The sequence below is a fragment of the Acomys russatus genome, chromosome 1 (assembly GCF_903995435.1).
Source record: "Acomys russatus chromosome 1, mAcoRus1.1, whole genome shotgun sequence".
Lineage (NCBI taxonomy): Eukaryota > Metazoa > Chordata > Mammalia > Rodentia > Muridae > Acomys > Acomys russatus.
The window spans coordinates 24,064,539-24,080,791 of record NC_067137.1 but is presented as its reverse complement, the minus strand read 5'-3'; the positions used below and the strand labels follow the sequence as shown (position 1 = coordinate 24,080,791).

At 49.0% G+C, this 16,253-nt stretch overlaps 1 protein-coding gene across 1 annotated transcript; it reads left to right on the top strand.

Annotated features, from left to right (window-relative positions):
* The first annotated feature begins 1,606 nt into the window (after window positions 1-1,606).
* On the top strand, window positions 1,607-14,772 carry Mpv17 (mitochondrial inner membrane protein MPV17). Its single transcript, XM_051141449.1, has 8 exons — window positions 1,607-1,732; window positions 2,225-2,299; window positions 10,479-10,594; window positions 10,807-10,899; window positions 10,991-11,086; window positions 11,309-11,341; window positions 11,582-11,634; window positions 14,418-14,772. The coding sequence occupies exons 2-8, from the start codon at window positions 2,230-2,232 to the stop codon at window positions 14,485-14,487; spliced, it is 531 nt and encodes a 176-aa protein (XP_050997406.1). The 5' UTR covers window positions 1,607-1,732; window positions 2,225-2,229; the 3' UTR covers window positions 14,488-14,772.
* The last annotated feature ends 1,481 nt before the right edge of the window (window positions 14,773-16,253 follow it).

The window sequence follows — 16,253 nt, the reverse complement described above, 5'->3', positions numbered from 1 at the left end:
TTCAGTTCCCACCCACCTCATACCCCCTCACCTCCAAAAGCACCCAGATCCGATTTCACTAAGGAACTTTTCGTATTTCTCCAGTGGTGGGTGGTGGGGATCTCCATGTGCTCCAGAGGAGAAAATGGGATGGGTAAATGGTATTAAGCATTTGTTCTGTTTGGGGTGCTTTGTGTGCATTTACTGAGCTCTGAGGTAGTACATTTTATGTAATGATTCTGAGAGGCTAAGCAATCTGAAGAAGGTCACATAGCCAACAAAAACTGACACTGGGGTTTGAATCCATATACTCTTGTTAAATACACCTTTCCAGCCTTGCACATGTGATCTCCTAATTCATCTACTAGTGAAATTCCTTTAGCATGGTCTGAACACAGCAATCTGAATCCCCGAATACTTCCTCTCTCTATTCATCCTTCATTAATCATGGGAGTTGAGTAAATGAGCAGTAGGTGGATGGAGAGCAGGAAAGTTGACCTTTCTCAAAATTTGGGAATGAGCTGGGTATGCTGGTGCACCACTTTTATCCCAACACTCGGGGAGGCATAGGCAATGAGTTTGAGGTAGGACAACCAAGGCTGCAGCAAAACCCTGTCTGGAAAAAATACAAAAGACCTGGCAATGGATACATTATTATCTACCTAGAAAAGGTATTTACAGGGGTTGGGTGTTATAGCTGGAGGGAGACTGATTTCCTAAACTAGTTGAACGTTTGTATGCCTAAAACCAATGTAAAAACACTTAAAACAACCTCATCTCCGGGGCGTGGCACGAGCCTGTAAACCCAGCATTCTGAGGCAGAGACAGGCAGAGTTCAAGGCCAGCCTGGTCTACCAGAGTCCACGACAGCCAAGGCTACACAGAAACCATCTCTGGGGAGAGGGGTGTGTGTGTAAACCTCCATTGGGTGGGTCTCTCTTTTTTTTTCTTTGTTTCTTGAGACAGGGTTTCTCTGTAGCCTTGCCTGTCCTAGACTCGCTTTGTAAAACAGGCTGACCTCGAACTCACAGCGATCCAACTGCCTCTGTCTCCCTAGTGCTGGGATTAAGGGCGTGCACCACCACGCCAAGTATTGGGTGTGTCCCTTGTACATCCTTAGAATTTGAGGAGCCCTGATAACTGCAGGCCGGTCACTTTACAAATCAAATGACCACGGCTGAGCAGCCCCAGTCAAAACAGCTAGCATAGGCGCTGTCAGGTTCTGTTATGCCAGTGGTTCTCGTGGACGTGACCACGTTGAAAATCATTTCAGGCAAAACTTGGTATAAAGAACAAAAATACAAGTCCCAGTTCTGCCCATTTGGGAGATTACCGTTGACTCTAAGGTACAATACAGAGACACAACGTGCGGACACCTACACTAAACCAGCATTCAAATTCACAAACTGCGAAGGGTGGTCAGACCGCCCCGGGGGACCGGGACAGTGAGACCTACAAGCTAACAGTGTGGAAGGGGCGGGACAGGCCACGTACAGGGACGCTCAGACAGGGCCCCACACCGGTGTTTGGTGCAGCCCACGAGAAGGGGGCTGCCTACTACTAGATGGCCAGCTGAGCCACCTTCCTGCGGATGTCAAGGGCCCCACCTACTTCCATTCCGGACTGCAAGTGTCCAAACAACAGCACGCAGGCGGGCGGAAGGGGCGGAGCTGTATACGGAAGTTCCTGGACCCGCTCCGGTCGTAGAGTCACAGTCACGTGGGAAAAGGTTCCACGCGTAGCTGGCACTCAGGTGAGTGGCGGGTTCTTTGCAGTCACTGGCTTGAAGCACTGTGGGCCCTGAGCTCATGCAAGTCATGTGACCTTACAAACCCAAGTCGTTGGTTTATTTCCGGTGTGAAGTTGCACTCAGGATGGGGTTTAATTCCAACTGAGTCTGAATTTGGGCACCTATCGTCTTTACTTGGGAGGTGAGACCCAGACTCTGGATGGAAGCCAGAGTAGCCTAACCTAATGAGTGTCTGGATCAAGACTGGAGCCCCCCAGGCAGCCTTGATTCAGGATCGGGTTTGGGGAGTTCCGAAAGTTACTCAAAACTGCCTCTTCTCCAGTTGTACAGTGACCATGATGCAGGACACTGCCCAGTAAGCAGCCTTTCTGGGGCCTCTTGTCACCTGCAGATTTTGCAGGTAAGGAGAGTGAGCATAAGGAAATGGCAGGGGCGTTCTTTACTGGGTGAGAGGAAGAGGAGCAGTGAGAGTGACTTATCCTCTTGGCTTGACAGGAGGCATGGCGCTCTGGCGGGCTTACCAGAGGGCCCTGGCAGCACATCCGTGGAAAGTCCAGGTTCTGACAGCTGGTGAGTGTCTCTCTGGAACCAGAGTCTAATTAGATCAGGTTGACTTGAGGAGGACGAGGCCCACATCCTGTCACCCATTTCCTCCTGTTAAGCCTGGTGGAGAAGTTGACTTTCTCTCATCCCAAACTAATCTGTCTGTTTTGGAGAGTGAGGTCCCAAAGCTATTCCTAAGAGATACACACTGGAAGGGAGGCGGATAGAGAGATGGCTCAGAGGTTAACAGCACATACTGCTCTTGAGGAAGACTCAGGACCCATGTTGGTAGCTCCAGGGGCATCTGTCACCTCCAGCCACTTGTGGCACCTGCAGTCACTTGCACAAGCCTACACACAGTTCACATACACACAATCTAAAATGATAACATTAAAAGAGATACACAGTCTTAAAGTCTTTAAAAAAAAAAAAAAAAGGCTGGAGAGATGGCTCAGAGGTTAAGTACACTGGCTGCACTTCCAGAGGTCCTGAGTTCGATTCCCAGCATTTATATGGTGGCTCACAACCTTCTGTAATTGGATCTGATGCCCTCTTGTGGGTGTGTGTGAAGACAGATTACTTATATTCATTAAGATAAATAATTTTTTTTTTTTAAAAAAACAACTTGAATTCCTCAAAAACTTAAGTAATTTTTTTGAGACAGGGTTTCTCTGTGTATCCTTGGCAGTCCTAGACTCACTCTGTAAACCAGGCTGGCCTCCAACTCACAGTGATCCACCTGCCTCTGCCTCTGGAGTGCTGGGATTAAAGGTTTGCACCACCGTGCCTGGATTTTTTTGTTTGTTTGTTTTGATTATTTCTCTGTGTATCCCTGGCTGTCCTGGAACTCACTCGCTCTGAAGTACCTTCAATTTAGAGATCTCCCCATCTCTTCCTCCCAAGTGCTGGGATTAAAGGAGTGTGCCGCCACCACCCAGCCTATGGAGTCCATTCTTAAAAGCATTTCGCCCAAGAGACCCCCACCTTGGGAAGCTAAGTGGTTTTTTCGTACATTTTACAGTGTGTCAACCATATTGTATACATGCATTGTGTCATGGGAGCCCTACATCTGTTGGTTGGAATGAGTCCTCATTAGCTGACGCACTCACCAGGAGCTGAAGTAACTTACTCTAGGTGTCTGAAGTTTAAATATTATTAAAACTGAACACTTATATGTCAGTGCTCAGCTTAGGCCTCTTTGAGTCCTTCTTCTCAGTTCAGATAGTCCACGTTTTAAATTTTCGCTTTTAGTTTTAGACAAGAATCAGACACTAGCCCCGGCTGACCTGGAATTCACTATGTAGCCAGGCTGGCCTTGAACTTGTAGCAGACCCATCTCAGCCTCCTGAATGCTGTCATTATGAGTGTAAGCCACCACAGCTGACTGGATGACCACTTTCCTGAGTAGCCTACATCATCTTTTTGCTTTGCTTACGTACCTCAGCATACTAACTGGGGCCTTTTCACTCCATGCCCAGTGATGTAGCAGGGGCCTCCCAGAGTTCCTCCTGTGAGTGTTTCTGCCTTCCTTTTTCTGGTTAACAAGAGGACAGGACCAGGAAGTATCAGCGGGTCTCTGATCATCAGAGTAGTGCAGTGGGTGATCAGGTCATAAACACATCTTGCCTATGTTTGGAGAACGAACCCATAGTCCAAGGAGGGCTACGGGCTTCTGAGAGGAAGGAGGGAGGCTAAAGGCTAGGGTAGAACACCAGCCCTGTTAACAGAACAGCCCTACATTATTAGCACTAGAAACTGCACTTACTGCACAACTGGTGAGGAGGTCACTCCTTCGCTCCCCTCTAGCCCCTCAGTGGCATCCTGTGCCCATCCGCCTCTTGTCCTCAGTGTCCGGCCTGCATGACTCACCTGGCTGAGTGTGTGGTGACTCATACTGGACTGTGTGGCTGTGATGGGAACTGACACGCTGGGCCCTTTGCCCAGCCTCAGATTCCCTCAGGGCCCCTAGTTGCCAGATAGAAGGTCCCTCTTGTGGCCATCAAGAATAGAGAGGAAAGGACAGTCATATTTCCCTGCCTAAATGACCCATAGCTGACAAAGGCAGGAGCTAAAGCTCTGAGGGGCACAAGTGCAGACATGTGGCTCACTGGGGTTTCCGGCTGCCCGTGCTGTGGTCTCGTGCCACACTGCTCCTGAAACTCCAGCGTCTTCATTTGTTCCCGAAGCAACCTGTAGCCTCTTAGCATTTCTCTCAGACTTTTCCTTCCTTGCTGATAGGGTATTTGGACCAACCTACAAATAAAGTTAGCTCACCTAACCTTTTGGACTGTCTTCAGAGCACAGTGGCTCCAGAGGTCCCATGGGATGGCTCACACTGGGAAACAGAACAGAGATTTCAGACTTGGAACTAGAAGGCCAAGATCTGAATCTCAGCACAGCACTTAGTAGCTGCCTAATTAGTCCACGTCAATAAGCCCCTCTGGGCCTCAGTTCCCTCATTTAGAACTTAGAAGGTCAGTTACAGGAGCTATCTCTGGGAAGAAGCCTTGGGAGTGTTATTTGTTTACTCAAAGTACTAAAGGGGGAAGTACAGCCTCACAGATGCTAGGAAAGAACGTGGCCAATGTGCTTATCTTTTTGTACCTTTTAGAAATATTATTTATTGTGTATGTGTGTGCGCACGCACATGTGTATTGCTTGTGTGAAGTCAGTTCTCTCCTGGGGCTGACTGGAACTTTTTAAAATGTACAATAAACTTGAAGGCTCAAGGAGTCGCCCCCTCTTATGATTATTGGCAGCCCACGTACAGCAAACTCCTCTTTTGTTGTTGTTTATTGGTTTTATTTTTGTTTTCCTGAGGCAGGGTTTCTCTGTGTAGCCCTGGCTGTCCTGGAACTCACTCTATAGACCAGGCTGGCCTCGAACTCACAGAGAGATCCGCCTGCCTCTGCCTCCCGAGTGCTAGGACTAAAAGCGTGTGCCGCCGTAGCCCAGCCCAGCTGATTATTTTCATTCAGAGTCTCACTATGTAGCTCAGGCTAGCCTTGAACTCATCAGTGCTCCCACTACATTCTTTTAAGTGCCTAGATCAGAGGCATGTGGGTGCCCAGCTATGGATAAGCATCTTAGCCTTTGTTTTCCAAAAAGCAGGGCCTGGAGCTTACGTGCAGGTTAGAACGTAAACCATCCCAAGGGCAGGAGGGGAGTGCACATGAAGGCGCCTTATTAAATCGGCTCTTTCGGGACTTCTAGTGATCTGTACTTTGGAGCAGAATAAGGAGCAATTTGGAATGCCTTATTGGATGAATAGTCATTTCTGGAGAAAAGACTTTAGTCTACCAGCTTCCATCCCACACTGGTCAGGATCCCATCCCAGGGAACACAACTCCTCTAGTGCTTCTCCACACACATGCCGTGCCCAAAGGGTTAGCAAGGAGACCGTGGGTATGGTGGCCCGGCAGGAAGCCTGCCTGTCTCAACCGCAGTGATGACTAGAGCAAGACACAGGTGAATCAAGATCTGACAGCGTTCAGCGGAAGTGTCTAATACACCGTTTGGGGCCAAGCCAGAGTCATGACCTGGGCAGCCTGGGGAAGAGGTCGCCTGTGTGTTCTGCAGAGTCTGAGTCAGCTTCGTCCCTTCCTTTCTGGAGGGCTCTTCCAGTCTCCAGTGGGCGCAGAGCCCAGGGCCCGCTTCCATCCATTGCAGGCCACCAGAGCAGCTAAGCTGTGGGCGATTTCCCTGGGACCTGAATTGAGCTAGAGAATGAGGCTCACAAGCCTTGATACTGCAGAAAGGGAAACTGAGGCATAAGCCAGGTTCTAGAGCTGGCATTGGAATCTAGGGCACCGCTGCCTGTACTTGAGAACTATTGTTGAGATGACACTGTCAACCCAGCTGGTCTGGGTTTGCACATGACAAGCTGCAGAACTGGCCGCTTTGTCACATTTTCTCCAATGTCACAATGGGCAGTAGTGAGCTGAGCATTCAGACCTGTCCCAGGGAATATTTGCTTCTGCTTCTCAGTAGAGCTTCAGCTGCCTCTGGGTCCCAGGGTTACGTCAAGCTCCTGCCCTAGCCAGGAGGCCCCTCTGTTAGCAGCACTGCTGGCTCTGTGCCAGGAATAGCTGTACCTGCAGACCCCTTCCTCTCATTCCAGGAAGCCATTTCCTGTCTGTCTACATTCGCGCCTTCCATCAACACTTTATTTTCTTATACACAGAGTCTTTGCAGGATCAAGTGTAGGAACAAAGGGAAGCAAAAGATTTGGAAGGGGGTGGGAAAGTTGGGGCTTTTCCACTGATGGGCAGTGGATTAGGCGGGGAGTGACGAATGAGGACTGGCACCTACCCAGAGGCGTGATGTCATACTCAGAACCAGTGTCTACTCCCTAGGCTCTGTGCCCAGCCTGGCTTTGGGGCACAACTGCCCAGCAACCCCTCACCCCACTTCTATCTCCAACTGTCAAGTCCAGGGAGGGAGGAAGCAGATCACTCCCCCATTTTAGTTAACCAGATAATGTCCTTGAAGTATCACGGGTTGCAGGGTTTGAGGGTTTGGGTTCTGAGCTGGAGAAAATAAGATAAAGAGTGTCAGTGTCAGAGTCCTTCCTGTTGAAGGCTTGCCTGGACCGGGGATGCAGGCCTTGCTCTTGGCCTGGATCAAAGCTTTTAGCCGTTCTGGAGTTGCTGCAGGCCCAGTGGCCATAACCTCCTGTGAATAGAAGACAAACCTCTGGGTACTGCTGTGTCAGAAATGAACAGACCTGACTGAGCCTACAGAGTCCCTCCTCACCTTATCACTCTGAAGATGTACTATCGCCTGGTACTGTGCTGTGAAAGAAGTACCGGGTGCCTTCCTGTGGCTGCCTGAGAGTCTGTGTGGGTCACTTCCACATCCCCAGAGGAAATTTATCAACCACCTTAAGCAATCAGCTAGAATTGGCTTATACCATATAGTGGACACCCCTTAACTAAAGGGTTAATCTTTCCCCTGTCCCTTGCTGTCCAGGAATCAGAGACAGTCTAAATATAAGTGCATATTATGGGATACTCGTCATCAATATGGCATGGGACTCACACCTTAAAAAAAAAGGAAAAAGAGAAAAAAAACTTTGAGAGAGGAGCCCAACCAGGCATGGTGACACACACCTGTAATCCCAGCACTCAGGGAGCCAGCGGCAGGCAGATCTCTGTGAATTCAAAGCCAGCATGATCTACAAAGCAAGTTAAGGACAGCCAAGGCTACACAGAGAAACCGTGTCTCCAAAACCAAAAGAGGAGAACACATATACTCTTGTGGAAATCAAGAGCCCTTTTTCAATGGCTAAGGGCTTCTTAGAACCATGGAACTTGGTTTTTACTCCAGTTCTGCCTTTAACTTATTGACGTTTTGGGGCGGGGGTGTTCAAGACAGGATTTATCTTATAGTCCTGGCTGTTCTGGACTCACTGTGTAGACCAGGCTGGCCTCGAACTCACAGAGATCCACCTGCCTCTGCCTCCCAGGTGCTGGGATTAAAGGCGTGTGCCACCACCGCCCTGGCCATAGGAAGCTTTTTAATGCTTTTAAACATATATGTGCCTGCGTGTGTGCGTGCGTGCGTGCCACATCTATGCCTAGTGCCCCCAGAGACTAGAAGAGGCCATTGGATCTCTTGAAACTGGAGTCAGAAATGTTTGTGAGCTGCTATGTGAGTGTTGGGAGCCAAAGCCGAGTCCTCTGCAAGAACTGTAAATGCAAATAACTACTGAGCTATCTCTCCAGCCCTTGGTTTGTTTGTTTTCTTTTGTTTGTTTGTTTGTTTGTTTTGGTTTGGTTTGTTTTTCTTGAGATGGGGTCTCACCACATAGCTCTGGCTAGCCTAGAACTCACAATATAGACCAGGCTCTCTTTGAGCTTGAAACAATCCTTCTGCCTCTGACTCCCAAGTGCTGAGGTTACAGGTATGTGCTACCCTGCCTGCCCAGAAAACACCTTTGATATGTGGAGCCTTCAGTAGCCCATAGCCTCTACCTGTGCTCTGATCTCCTTGCTCAAGAGTTGGTCCAAACTGTGCTGTCTACTAGGTCATGCCATCTTTCCCAGACTCCTTAGGTAGATGACAAATTATTGCTGCTTACCAGACTTTTTGTGAGGATTGATGGATTCCTTTGTGAACTGTCACCATTTTATCAAAGTGAACTGTTGTTCCTTCACTCCCCAAGTGCCTTCATCCTTCTCAGGGTCACTTTTCCCTTTTTGCATGGCTGCAGTATTAGCCTGGGAGAGAAAGCTGAAGAGAGAGAGTCCTGAGCACATAGCTGACAGCCAAGGCCAAGCATTGGGAGGTGGTGGGCCTCAGGGAAGTGTTAACTCATTGAGGGCCAGGCAGCAGACTTGGGGTTACCTGACATCCTAATACTCGGACCTTGACACAGTTCCTCAGGTTAAGCATCCAGTCAGTTTTTCATGCCTGTCCCCCAGGCAACCTGTTTGGGGCTGCATGTTTCTGTCTGGTTGTTTTCTGAGCACCTGGTAGGGGCTTGGTTAGCTGTGGGGAATGACAGCATGTCTAGGATTCTACTTTGGCCACACCCCCCACACCCAGGGATGCTGACCTTACCCTTGGGGAGGCCATGCCTGACTGTGTGGGGGAGACTCAGGGGAAGAGAGGCAGTGCTGGCTGGCTGGGATGCTGAGGGAGAGGAAGACTTGCTGAATGGCCAACTGCCCAGGTTTCAAAGGGCTGCCCATCACCAGCTGCCTCTGACTAGGTTGCTCTGAGGAAGTGGCGGGGTGAGTGGGGGGCCCGGCGGGGGGAGAGCAGGGCTGCATGTGCAGCCAGCATGGACGTCAGAGCCAGCCCCAGACCAAGGACTGGGATTGAAGGATGTGTTTGCCCAGTGCTAATTGAGGGCATGGGGACAGTGGTGGCTTCCGGACTAGAGGGGACTCTCATTACTCACTGAGATGGATGGCCAAGCTGGAGATCATGCGGTCACTCCCAAGCGGCCCTGGGACTGTTTGTTAGAAGCCATCATGACAAACAGGTGGCTCTAAATAGTCATGACTCCAATTCTGTCTTACTTCTGGAGGTGGGAGTCTGGGGGAGGGGAAGTGGGTGTCCAGGTCCGAGGGGATATGACTCTAAGTCCTGTTGCCTACTCAAGGGTGTGAAAGGAGACTCTGGGCTCTTCTTCCTGTGTGTGTAATAGGTGGCCAGGACTCTTCCTGGTGGAGGAGGCTTTTATCATCTCAACATCTCCCGCTCTGGCACCATTGGAGCAAGAATTATCCGTGCTGTGGTCTACCAATAAAGACCCCTAAGACCAGAGCAGAAGATGTTGGCCAGAGTCTTGCTTTGGGCTGGCAGGCTGTGTTCCTCGGTGTCCTGCACATAATCTGTTTTATTTGGGGATTCTCAAAAGGACAGTGTCTAGGAGTCAAGCTACCTGCCTCCGTAGTACCGGTACCAGCAGGAAACCATGGGCCTTCATTTCCCATCTCTAGAATGAGGGTTTAGGTGGAGTGTTCAGTTCTGGCCTCTACAGCTCTTAGCCATGGACGTTGGGTTTTCTTTTCTTTCTTTCTTTCTTTCTTTCTTTTTTTAAGATGTATTTATTTTATGTATATGAGTGGGCTATCTGCACATGCGCCTGCTCACCAGAAGAGGGCATCAGATCACATTATAGATGGTTGTGAGCCACCATGTGCTTGCTGGGAATTGAACTCAGGATTTCTGGAAAGGCAGTCAGTGCTCTTAGCTGCTTGAGCCATCTCTCCAGCCCAGACTTTGGGTTTTGATTTTTTCTGTCCACAGCTTCAGCCCTGGTTTCCTTACAACTTACTGTATGTTTGTAGATCCTGGCTTGCTCATCCCAGTTCCTGTGTCTGTCTGTCTGTCTATACCTCCCTCCCCTGCTTCCTTCCTTCATGGTTGGTTGGTTGGTTTGTTTTAAGATGCGGTCTCACTATGTATTATGAGTGGCCTGGGACTCTCTATGTAGCCCAAGCTAACCTCAAACTCATAGCAATCCTCCTGCCTCTGCCTCCCAAGTGGACATGCACTACCACACCCCTCATCCCCAAGTCCTTTAAGACTTATGAGAGATGTCACCATCCTTGAGCAGAGGGCTTCAAGGCAGCAAGAAGGGGCTAGTTATTTGCCAGAATGAAGCCCCGGGACTCAGAGTGCCGAGCCTCAATTTGGTCAGCCGACTTACCTTTCAGGGGATGTCCTGACAGCAACTGTGTACCCTGCACAGGATCACTGATGGGCTTAGGTGACATTATCTCACAGCAACTGGTGGAGAGACGGGGTGTCCAGCACCACCAGACAGGCCGGACCCTGACCATGGTATCCCTGGGCTGTGGCTTTGTGGTAAGTTCTGCTTATAGTGGGGCTGCAGTGCTTGGCAGTGGAGTCATCCCATTGTTTCCACTGGCCCCTCACACCTAGGCCAGCCTGCGCCTTCTTTTGGTGTTGGAATCTGCCTTCCTGAGGATTTGGTTTCTGCCGCCTGGGGGAGGAGCTTTGTGATGTAAAAGCCAGAGGTCTGTCCCTGTGCCCTGCTACCTTGTCTTTACTCTCAGGGCCCTGTACTCGGAGGCTGGTACAGGGTTTTGGACCGCTTCATCCCAGGCACCACCAAGGCGGATGCCCTGAAGAAGATGTTCTTAGATCAGGTGAGCGAAGAGAAAGGGAGCTGGGAAGGAGAGCCTGGCTGGGACGGTGGGTGGGTACGAGCAGCGCCTTCACTGGGTCCCTCTTCCCTAGGGGGCCTTTGCCCCTTGTTTTCTAGGCTGCTTCCTCCCACTGGTAGGGATTCTCAATGGCATGTCAGCCCAGGACAACTGGGCCAAACTACAGCGGGTAAGTGATCTCTGGCTAGCAGGCTAGCTGCCCCAGGGGAAGGGGGCAGGCAGGAGTGGTGTGCAAGGACAAGCTCAGGCTCAGAAGGAAAGGAGCTTGGGCTGGGAGGTGGGACAGGAGTGTCTTCTTGGAAGAAAGCATGCGTGTGAGATCCATGCAGGGGTATGGCAGCCCCTTGGATATGTAAGTGTTAACTGTCCCCCTCCCTCCTTGTCTTTGCAGGACTACCCTGATGCCCTCATCACCAACTACTATGTAAGAGTTGACCCCTCCACTGCCTGGTCAGCCTCCTGCGGTCCAGAAATGCCCTGAGAGATATCCTGAGATTGGGGCCCTCACAGCATAGGAACCCCTCTTTTAGGATCACTCTTTCCCGACCCCGAAGCACCCACCTTCAGCCTTTTCTTATGTGGACTGTGGAGTAGGGCCAGGCAGAACAGGGAGTCTGGAGTCAGGTAGGGGACACCCACTGACTTTCCTGTTTTCTTCTTACAGCTCTGGCCTGCTGTGCAGTTAGCCAATTTCTACCTAGTGCCCCTGCATTACAGGTATGACAGACGTCCTATCTCACCCAGGAAGGAAGGGTTCTGTTTCCCAGTTGGAGGTAAAATGATGGTCACCTCAACCTCGCCCTGCTTTAGGCCTTCAGCCAGTACACTCCGCCCTGGTCAGGCCTCCTCAGGAGAGTCTCGAGCATTTCATCAGAACCTTTGAGCCTTGACAGAGGCCATCTTAGAGTGGCCCTGACAGCTCCCTTGGGAGCCTTCTGCTCTCACAAGCCTTGTTTCCATCCCACCTAAGTTCCATGTTTGGGGGCTCATCTGCAGGGACCATGCCTGGCTGAGGTACACTGGCAGCCTAAGCTAGATGGAAAGCAGACGCAGAGCCTAAGCAGGAACTCTGGAGAGTGGTGCAATGATTAAGAGAACTCACTGCTCTTTCAGAGGATGGAGGTTCGATTCCCAGCACCCACACGGTGGCTTACAATTATATGTAACTCCAGTTTCCAGAGGAGCCTACACCCTATTCTGGCCTCCATGGCTATTGTAGCACATACATGTAGGCAAAATACCCATAAACATGAAATAAACATGGCATTCAGAGGAGCTGGGAAATGCTCCCAGATGAGGCTCTTAAGAGCACAGGGAAAAGTGAAGGTTTTCACAGGTCATGTGGTGACAGTCACACAAACAGCTCAGCTAAAAAGAATAGGACTTGTGGGCTAAATCCTAAACATCAGGGTCTTTGGTAGCTCTCTCTTTGAAACTAAAGCCAAGTCAGCCGGTTCAGAGCTTTATCCCAGCACTCTTGAGGCAGAGGCAGGTGGATCCCTGTGACTTTGGGGCCAGCCTAGCCTACAGAATGAGTTTCAGGATAGCCGGAGCTGCATAGAGAGACCTTGTCTCAAACAAGCAAACAAACAGAAAGCTAACGCGAGGCTATGTTAAAGTAGGTGGGCCAGGCACAGGTGCTCATGCCGATAACCTGAGCACTTACGAGGCAGAGACAGGAAGATGGGAAGTTCAAGGCCCTCCTCAGACACATTAGGTCTTGTCTCAAAAAAACTTATATTTGTATATGAATGTCTTGCCTATATAAGTGTATGTTCACCTCCTATATGCCCAGTGCCTACGGAGGTCTGAAGAGGACATCAGATCCCCTGGAACTGAATTTACAGACAGTTGTAAACCACCATGTAGGTGCTGGGTTTGGCTCCCAGGACCTCTGCAAAAGCCAAACCCAGGACCTCTTCAAGAGCAATTAGTGCTATTGATTGTTGATACATTTCTCCAGCCACTCAAAAAAATGCTTTAAAGATAAAATATATCCAAATAGATAAAACAACATGAATTAAAAATAAGTATAAAATTCAGTGGTTTTATTTCAATTTTTTTTTTTTAGATTTATTTATACAGCACACATTAAACCACATTATAGATGGTTGTGAGCCGCCATATGGTTGCTGGGAATTGAACTCTAGACCTCTGGAAGAGCAGCCAATGTTCCTAGCCTCTGAGCCATCTCTCCAGCCCTCAGTGTTGTTTTTTTTTTAAATTGGTTTATTTTTTTTAAGATTTAAAAAAATTGCTGGGGGCTGGAGAGCTGGCTCAGCAGTTAAGAGCACTGGTTGTTCTTTCAGAGAACCTGGGTTCAGTTCCCAGCACCACATGGTAGCTCACAACTGACTGTAATTCCTGTTCCAGGAGATCTGACACCCTCACATGGACATACATGCAGGCGAATATCAATGTACATAAAGTAATAATAAATGATAATCTTTTTAATTGCTAAGTGGTTCATACTTTTAGTCTCTGAAGTAAAGACACTTGGATCTTTATGAGTTTGAGGCCAGCCTGATCTGCGTAACAAGTTTCCAGGCTAGCCAAGGCTATTCCCTGAGACCCAGTCTTAAATCAAACAAATAATTTTTTCAAATGTGTGTGGCTATGTGCATGTGTGAGCAAATGCACAGACAGCAAAAGACAGTGTCAGATTCCCTGGAACTGGAGTTACAGAGCATTGTGAGATGTACAATGTGCATGTTGGGGACCAGACTTGCTTCTTCCACAGGTGGCTAGGCATAAGGCTGGGTAGTCATTACCCTAACACTAAGGAGTCAAAGGCAGGAGGATCAGGAGTTCAAGACTGTCTTGACATAATGACTTAGTGACTACAAAAGTTCAAGGCTAGCCTGGGCTATATGAGAGCCTGAGAGTGAATACATCAATCATATATATTCATATACTATATGATTCATATATATACATACATATATATATGAATGAAGGTGGCTACTTTATATGGCAAGTCAGTGTATTATTTTTAGCAATGAAATCTTGGCTGATAGAAGGTGTACAGATATATTTGGAAAGGTCTAGATAGAGGCGTGGATGACGAGTCATTTGTTGAAAGAGAGTTGCTGGTGGACTGCTGAGATGACTCAGGGGAAGAGCCCTTGCTGCCAGACCTGATGACCTGAGTCCATTCCTTGGAACCCACATGGTGACAGGAGAGGAGCAGCTCCCCAAAGCTGGCTTCTGACCTCCATGTGTGTACACGTGTACACACACACACACACACACACACACACACACACACACACACACACACACACACACCTAGTAAGTGAAAGCAGTGAGTGCTGGGCGTTATTTAAGCTTTAGGGCCTTCATCTGCGAGGAAGAACTCTGAGCTAGAACTAGACTAAACTGGTTGCGTCTGGTCTGGACCATCCAACCCCTCCTCCCCAGGGCTCAGAGGGATGAGGTTTAAAGCTGCACCGCTCTCCCTGCCCTGCCGTTCTCTTCACAGGAGTGTTCCTGTCCCCTAGGTTGGCTGTTGTCCAGTGTGTTGCTGTTGTCTGGAACTCCTACCTGTCCTGGAAGGCACATCAGCTGTAAGCTTGCCTTGTCTCATACCCTGCACTGATGCCCCTTGACCCTGGGCTGCGTGGACAGCTTCCTCAAAGAGAGCCCATCAGGACGGAGCAGCGGCTCGGCTGTTAAAAGCATAGGCTGCTACAGAGGACGCAAGTTTGGTTCCCAGCTCCCACATTGGGTGGCTTACAGCTCAAGCTCCAGGAGAGCTGATGTCTTCTTCTGACCTCTGAAGGACCTGCACTCACACGCACATACCCACACCTAAACACGTGCTTATAACTAAGCGTACAATAAAATCTTTTTAAAAGGGGGTCTGTCTGTTTCTGTGATATGGAGTGGCTGATGACCTCTCTGAGGTGACCCATTTCACTCTATAAATGTAGCTGCTTTTGAAATCACTAAGACCTTTATAATACTGTCTGTCACTCTGGCACTTAACTGAGACACACTGAGAATTGTGTCCTTTAGCAATTGTGTCATTGTGTACACATAGAAAACACACAGACAGATGGCAGCAGAAAGTTGCAGAATCAATGCAGAAAGTGTGAGATGTGTCCTGCTGCTGTCAATATAATGTGGCATGCTGTTCTAGAGGGAGGTGTGTGTGTGTGTGTGTGTGTGTGTGTGTGTGTGTGTGTGTGTGTGTGTGTGTAGGTAGGTAGAACATTCTAAAGTAATAATATAGAAAACTCATAAGCCAGTAACACAGTCATTTGTCACTAAGTTGTATATACTGTACATAGTTGCACAAGTGATCTTCCATGCTCCTGCCAGTGTAGTATGTTCCCACCAGCATCGTCACAAATAAATGGATACTGAATGGAACTAAAACATGATAGCTAATGTTGCTGGGGGGGGGGGGGCGGCGGGGATAATTCAGCTCTTGTCATTACCTGAAGCCACCTTGTCATCATTGACTTAAAGGTCATTATTATGCAGCATGACTTTCTTCCCACCACACAGTACACGCTCCACAAATATTTATAGAATATGACCTTGCCAACTTTACACCCATGTCCCGGTAAGTAGCACCTATGCCCTCTTCCTGTGGATACATCTTTTTCTCCAGGCTTGTGCATGCTCACCAAGCGCTTTAACACTGAGCAACATCCCCAGCCTGGAACGGCTGCCACCCTAACATTTCTAGGTCCTAGTACCCTGTGAGAGCCTCTCAGAGTCTTAATAGGCACAGAAATAGATACATTAAATCTGGAATCTGCAGTGGTCATGGGCAAGACCCTTCAGAGGACAGCACACATGCTGTCCCTAGGCTGGCTAGCGGGAACCTAAACTGAGATCAGGAATGCTCTGCTGGCAGCCAACGCAACCCCTCCCAAAGACGTGGAGGCTGTTCAAGCCTGGCCTTCAGTTATGAAGATAGACACCAGTGGTTCCAGAAGTGAAGAACCTGGCCATACCACGAGTTGATGATTGAGCAGGAACTTGGGTCCAAGTTTTCCCACTTCCTACCTAGGGATTTTTGTTGTTGTTGTTTTGTTTTTGAGACGGTGTTTGTGTATCCTTTATTGTTGTAGAACTCCCTCTGTAGAGCAGGCTGGCCTCGATCTCACTGAGATCTGCCTGCCTCTGCCTCCCAAGTGCTGGGATTAAAGATGTGTGCCACCATTGCCAGGCTCCCTACCTAGTGATCTTACTAGGAGGAAAAAAGATAATAATACTACTAATAAGACAATAATGCTTTGGCAAACCCAGGAGGATAGACAGGCGCGTCAGGATCTGAAAGCCAAACACCCGTTTATGTCATTCTGAAACCTGTAGATTATGTT

Coding starts and splice junctions, on each gene's coding strand:
- Mpv17 (XM_051141449.1), top strand. CDS start 2,230: ATGGCGCTCTGGCGGGCTTACCAGAGGGCCCTGGCAGCACATCCGTGG. Junction 2,300..10,478: donor AGTCCAGGTTCTGACAGCTG/GTGAGTGTCTCT, acceptor TACCCTGCACAG/GATCACTGATGGGCTTAGGT. Junction 11,635..14,417: donor CTAGTGCCCCTGCATTACAG/GTATGACAGACG, acceptor CCTGTCCCCTAG/GTTGGCTGTTGTCCAGTGTG.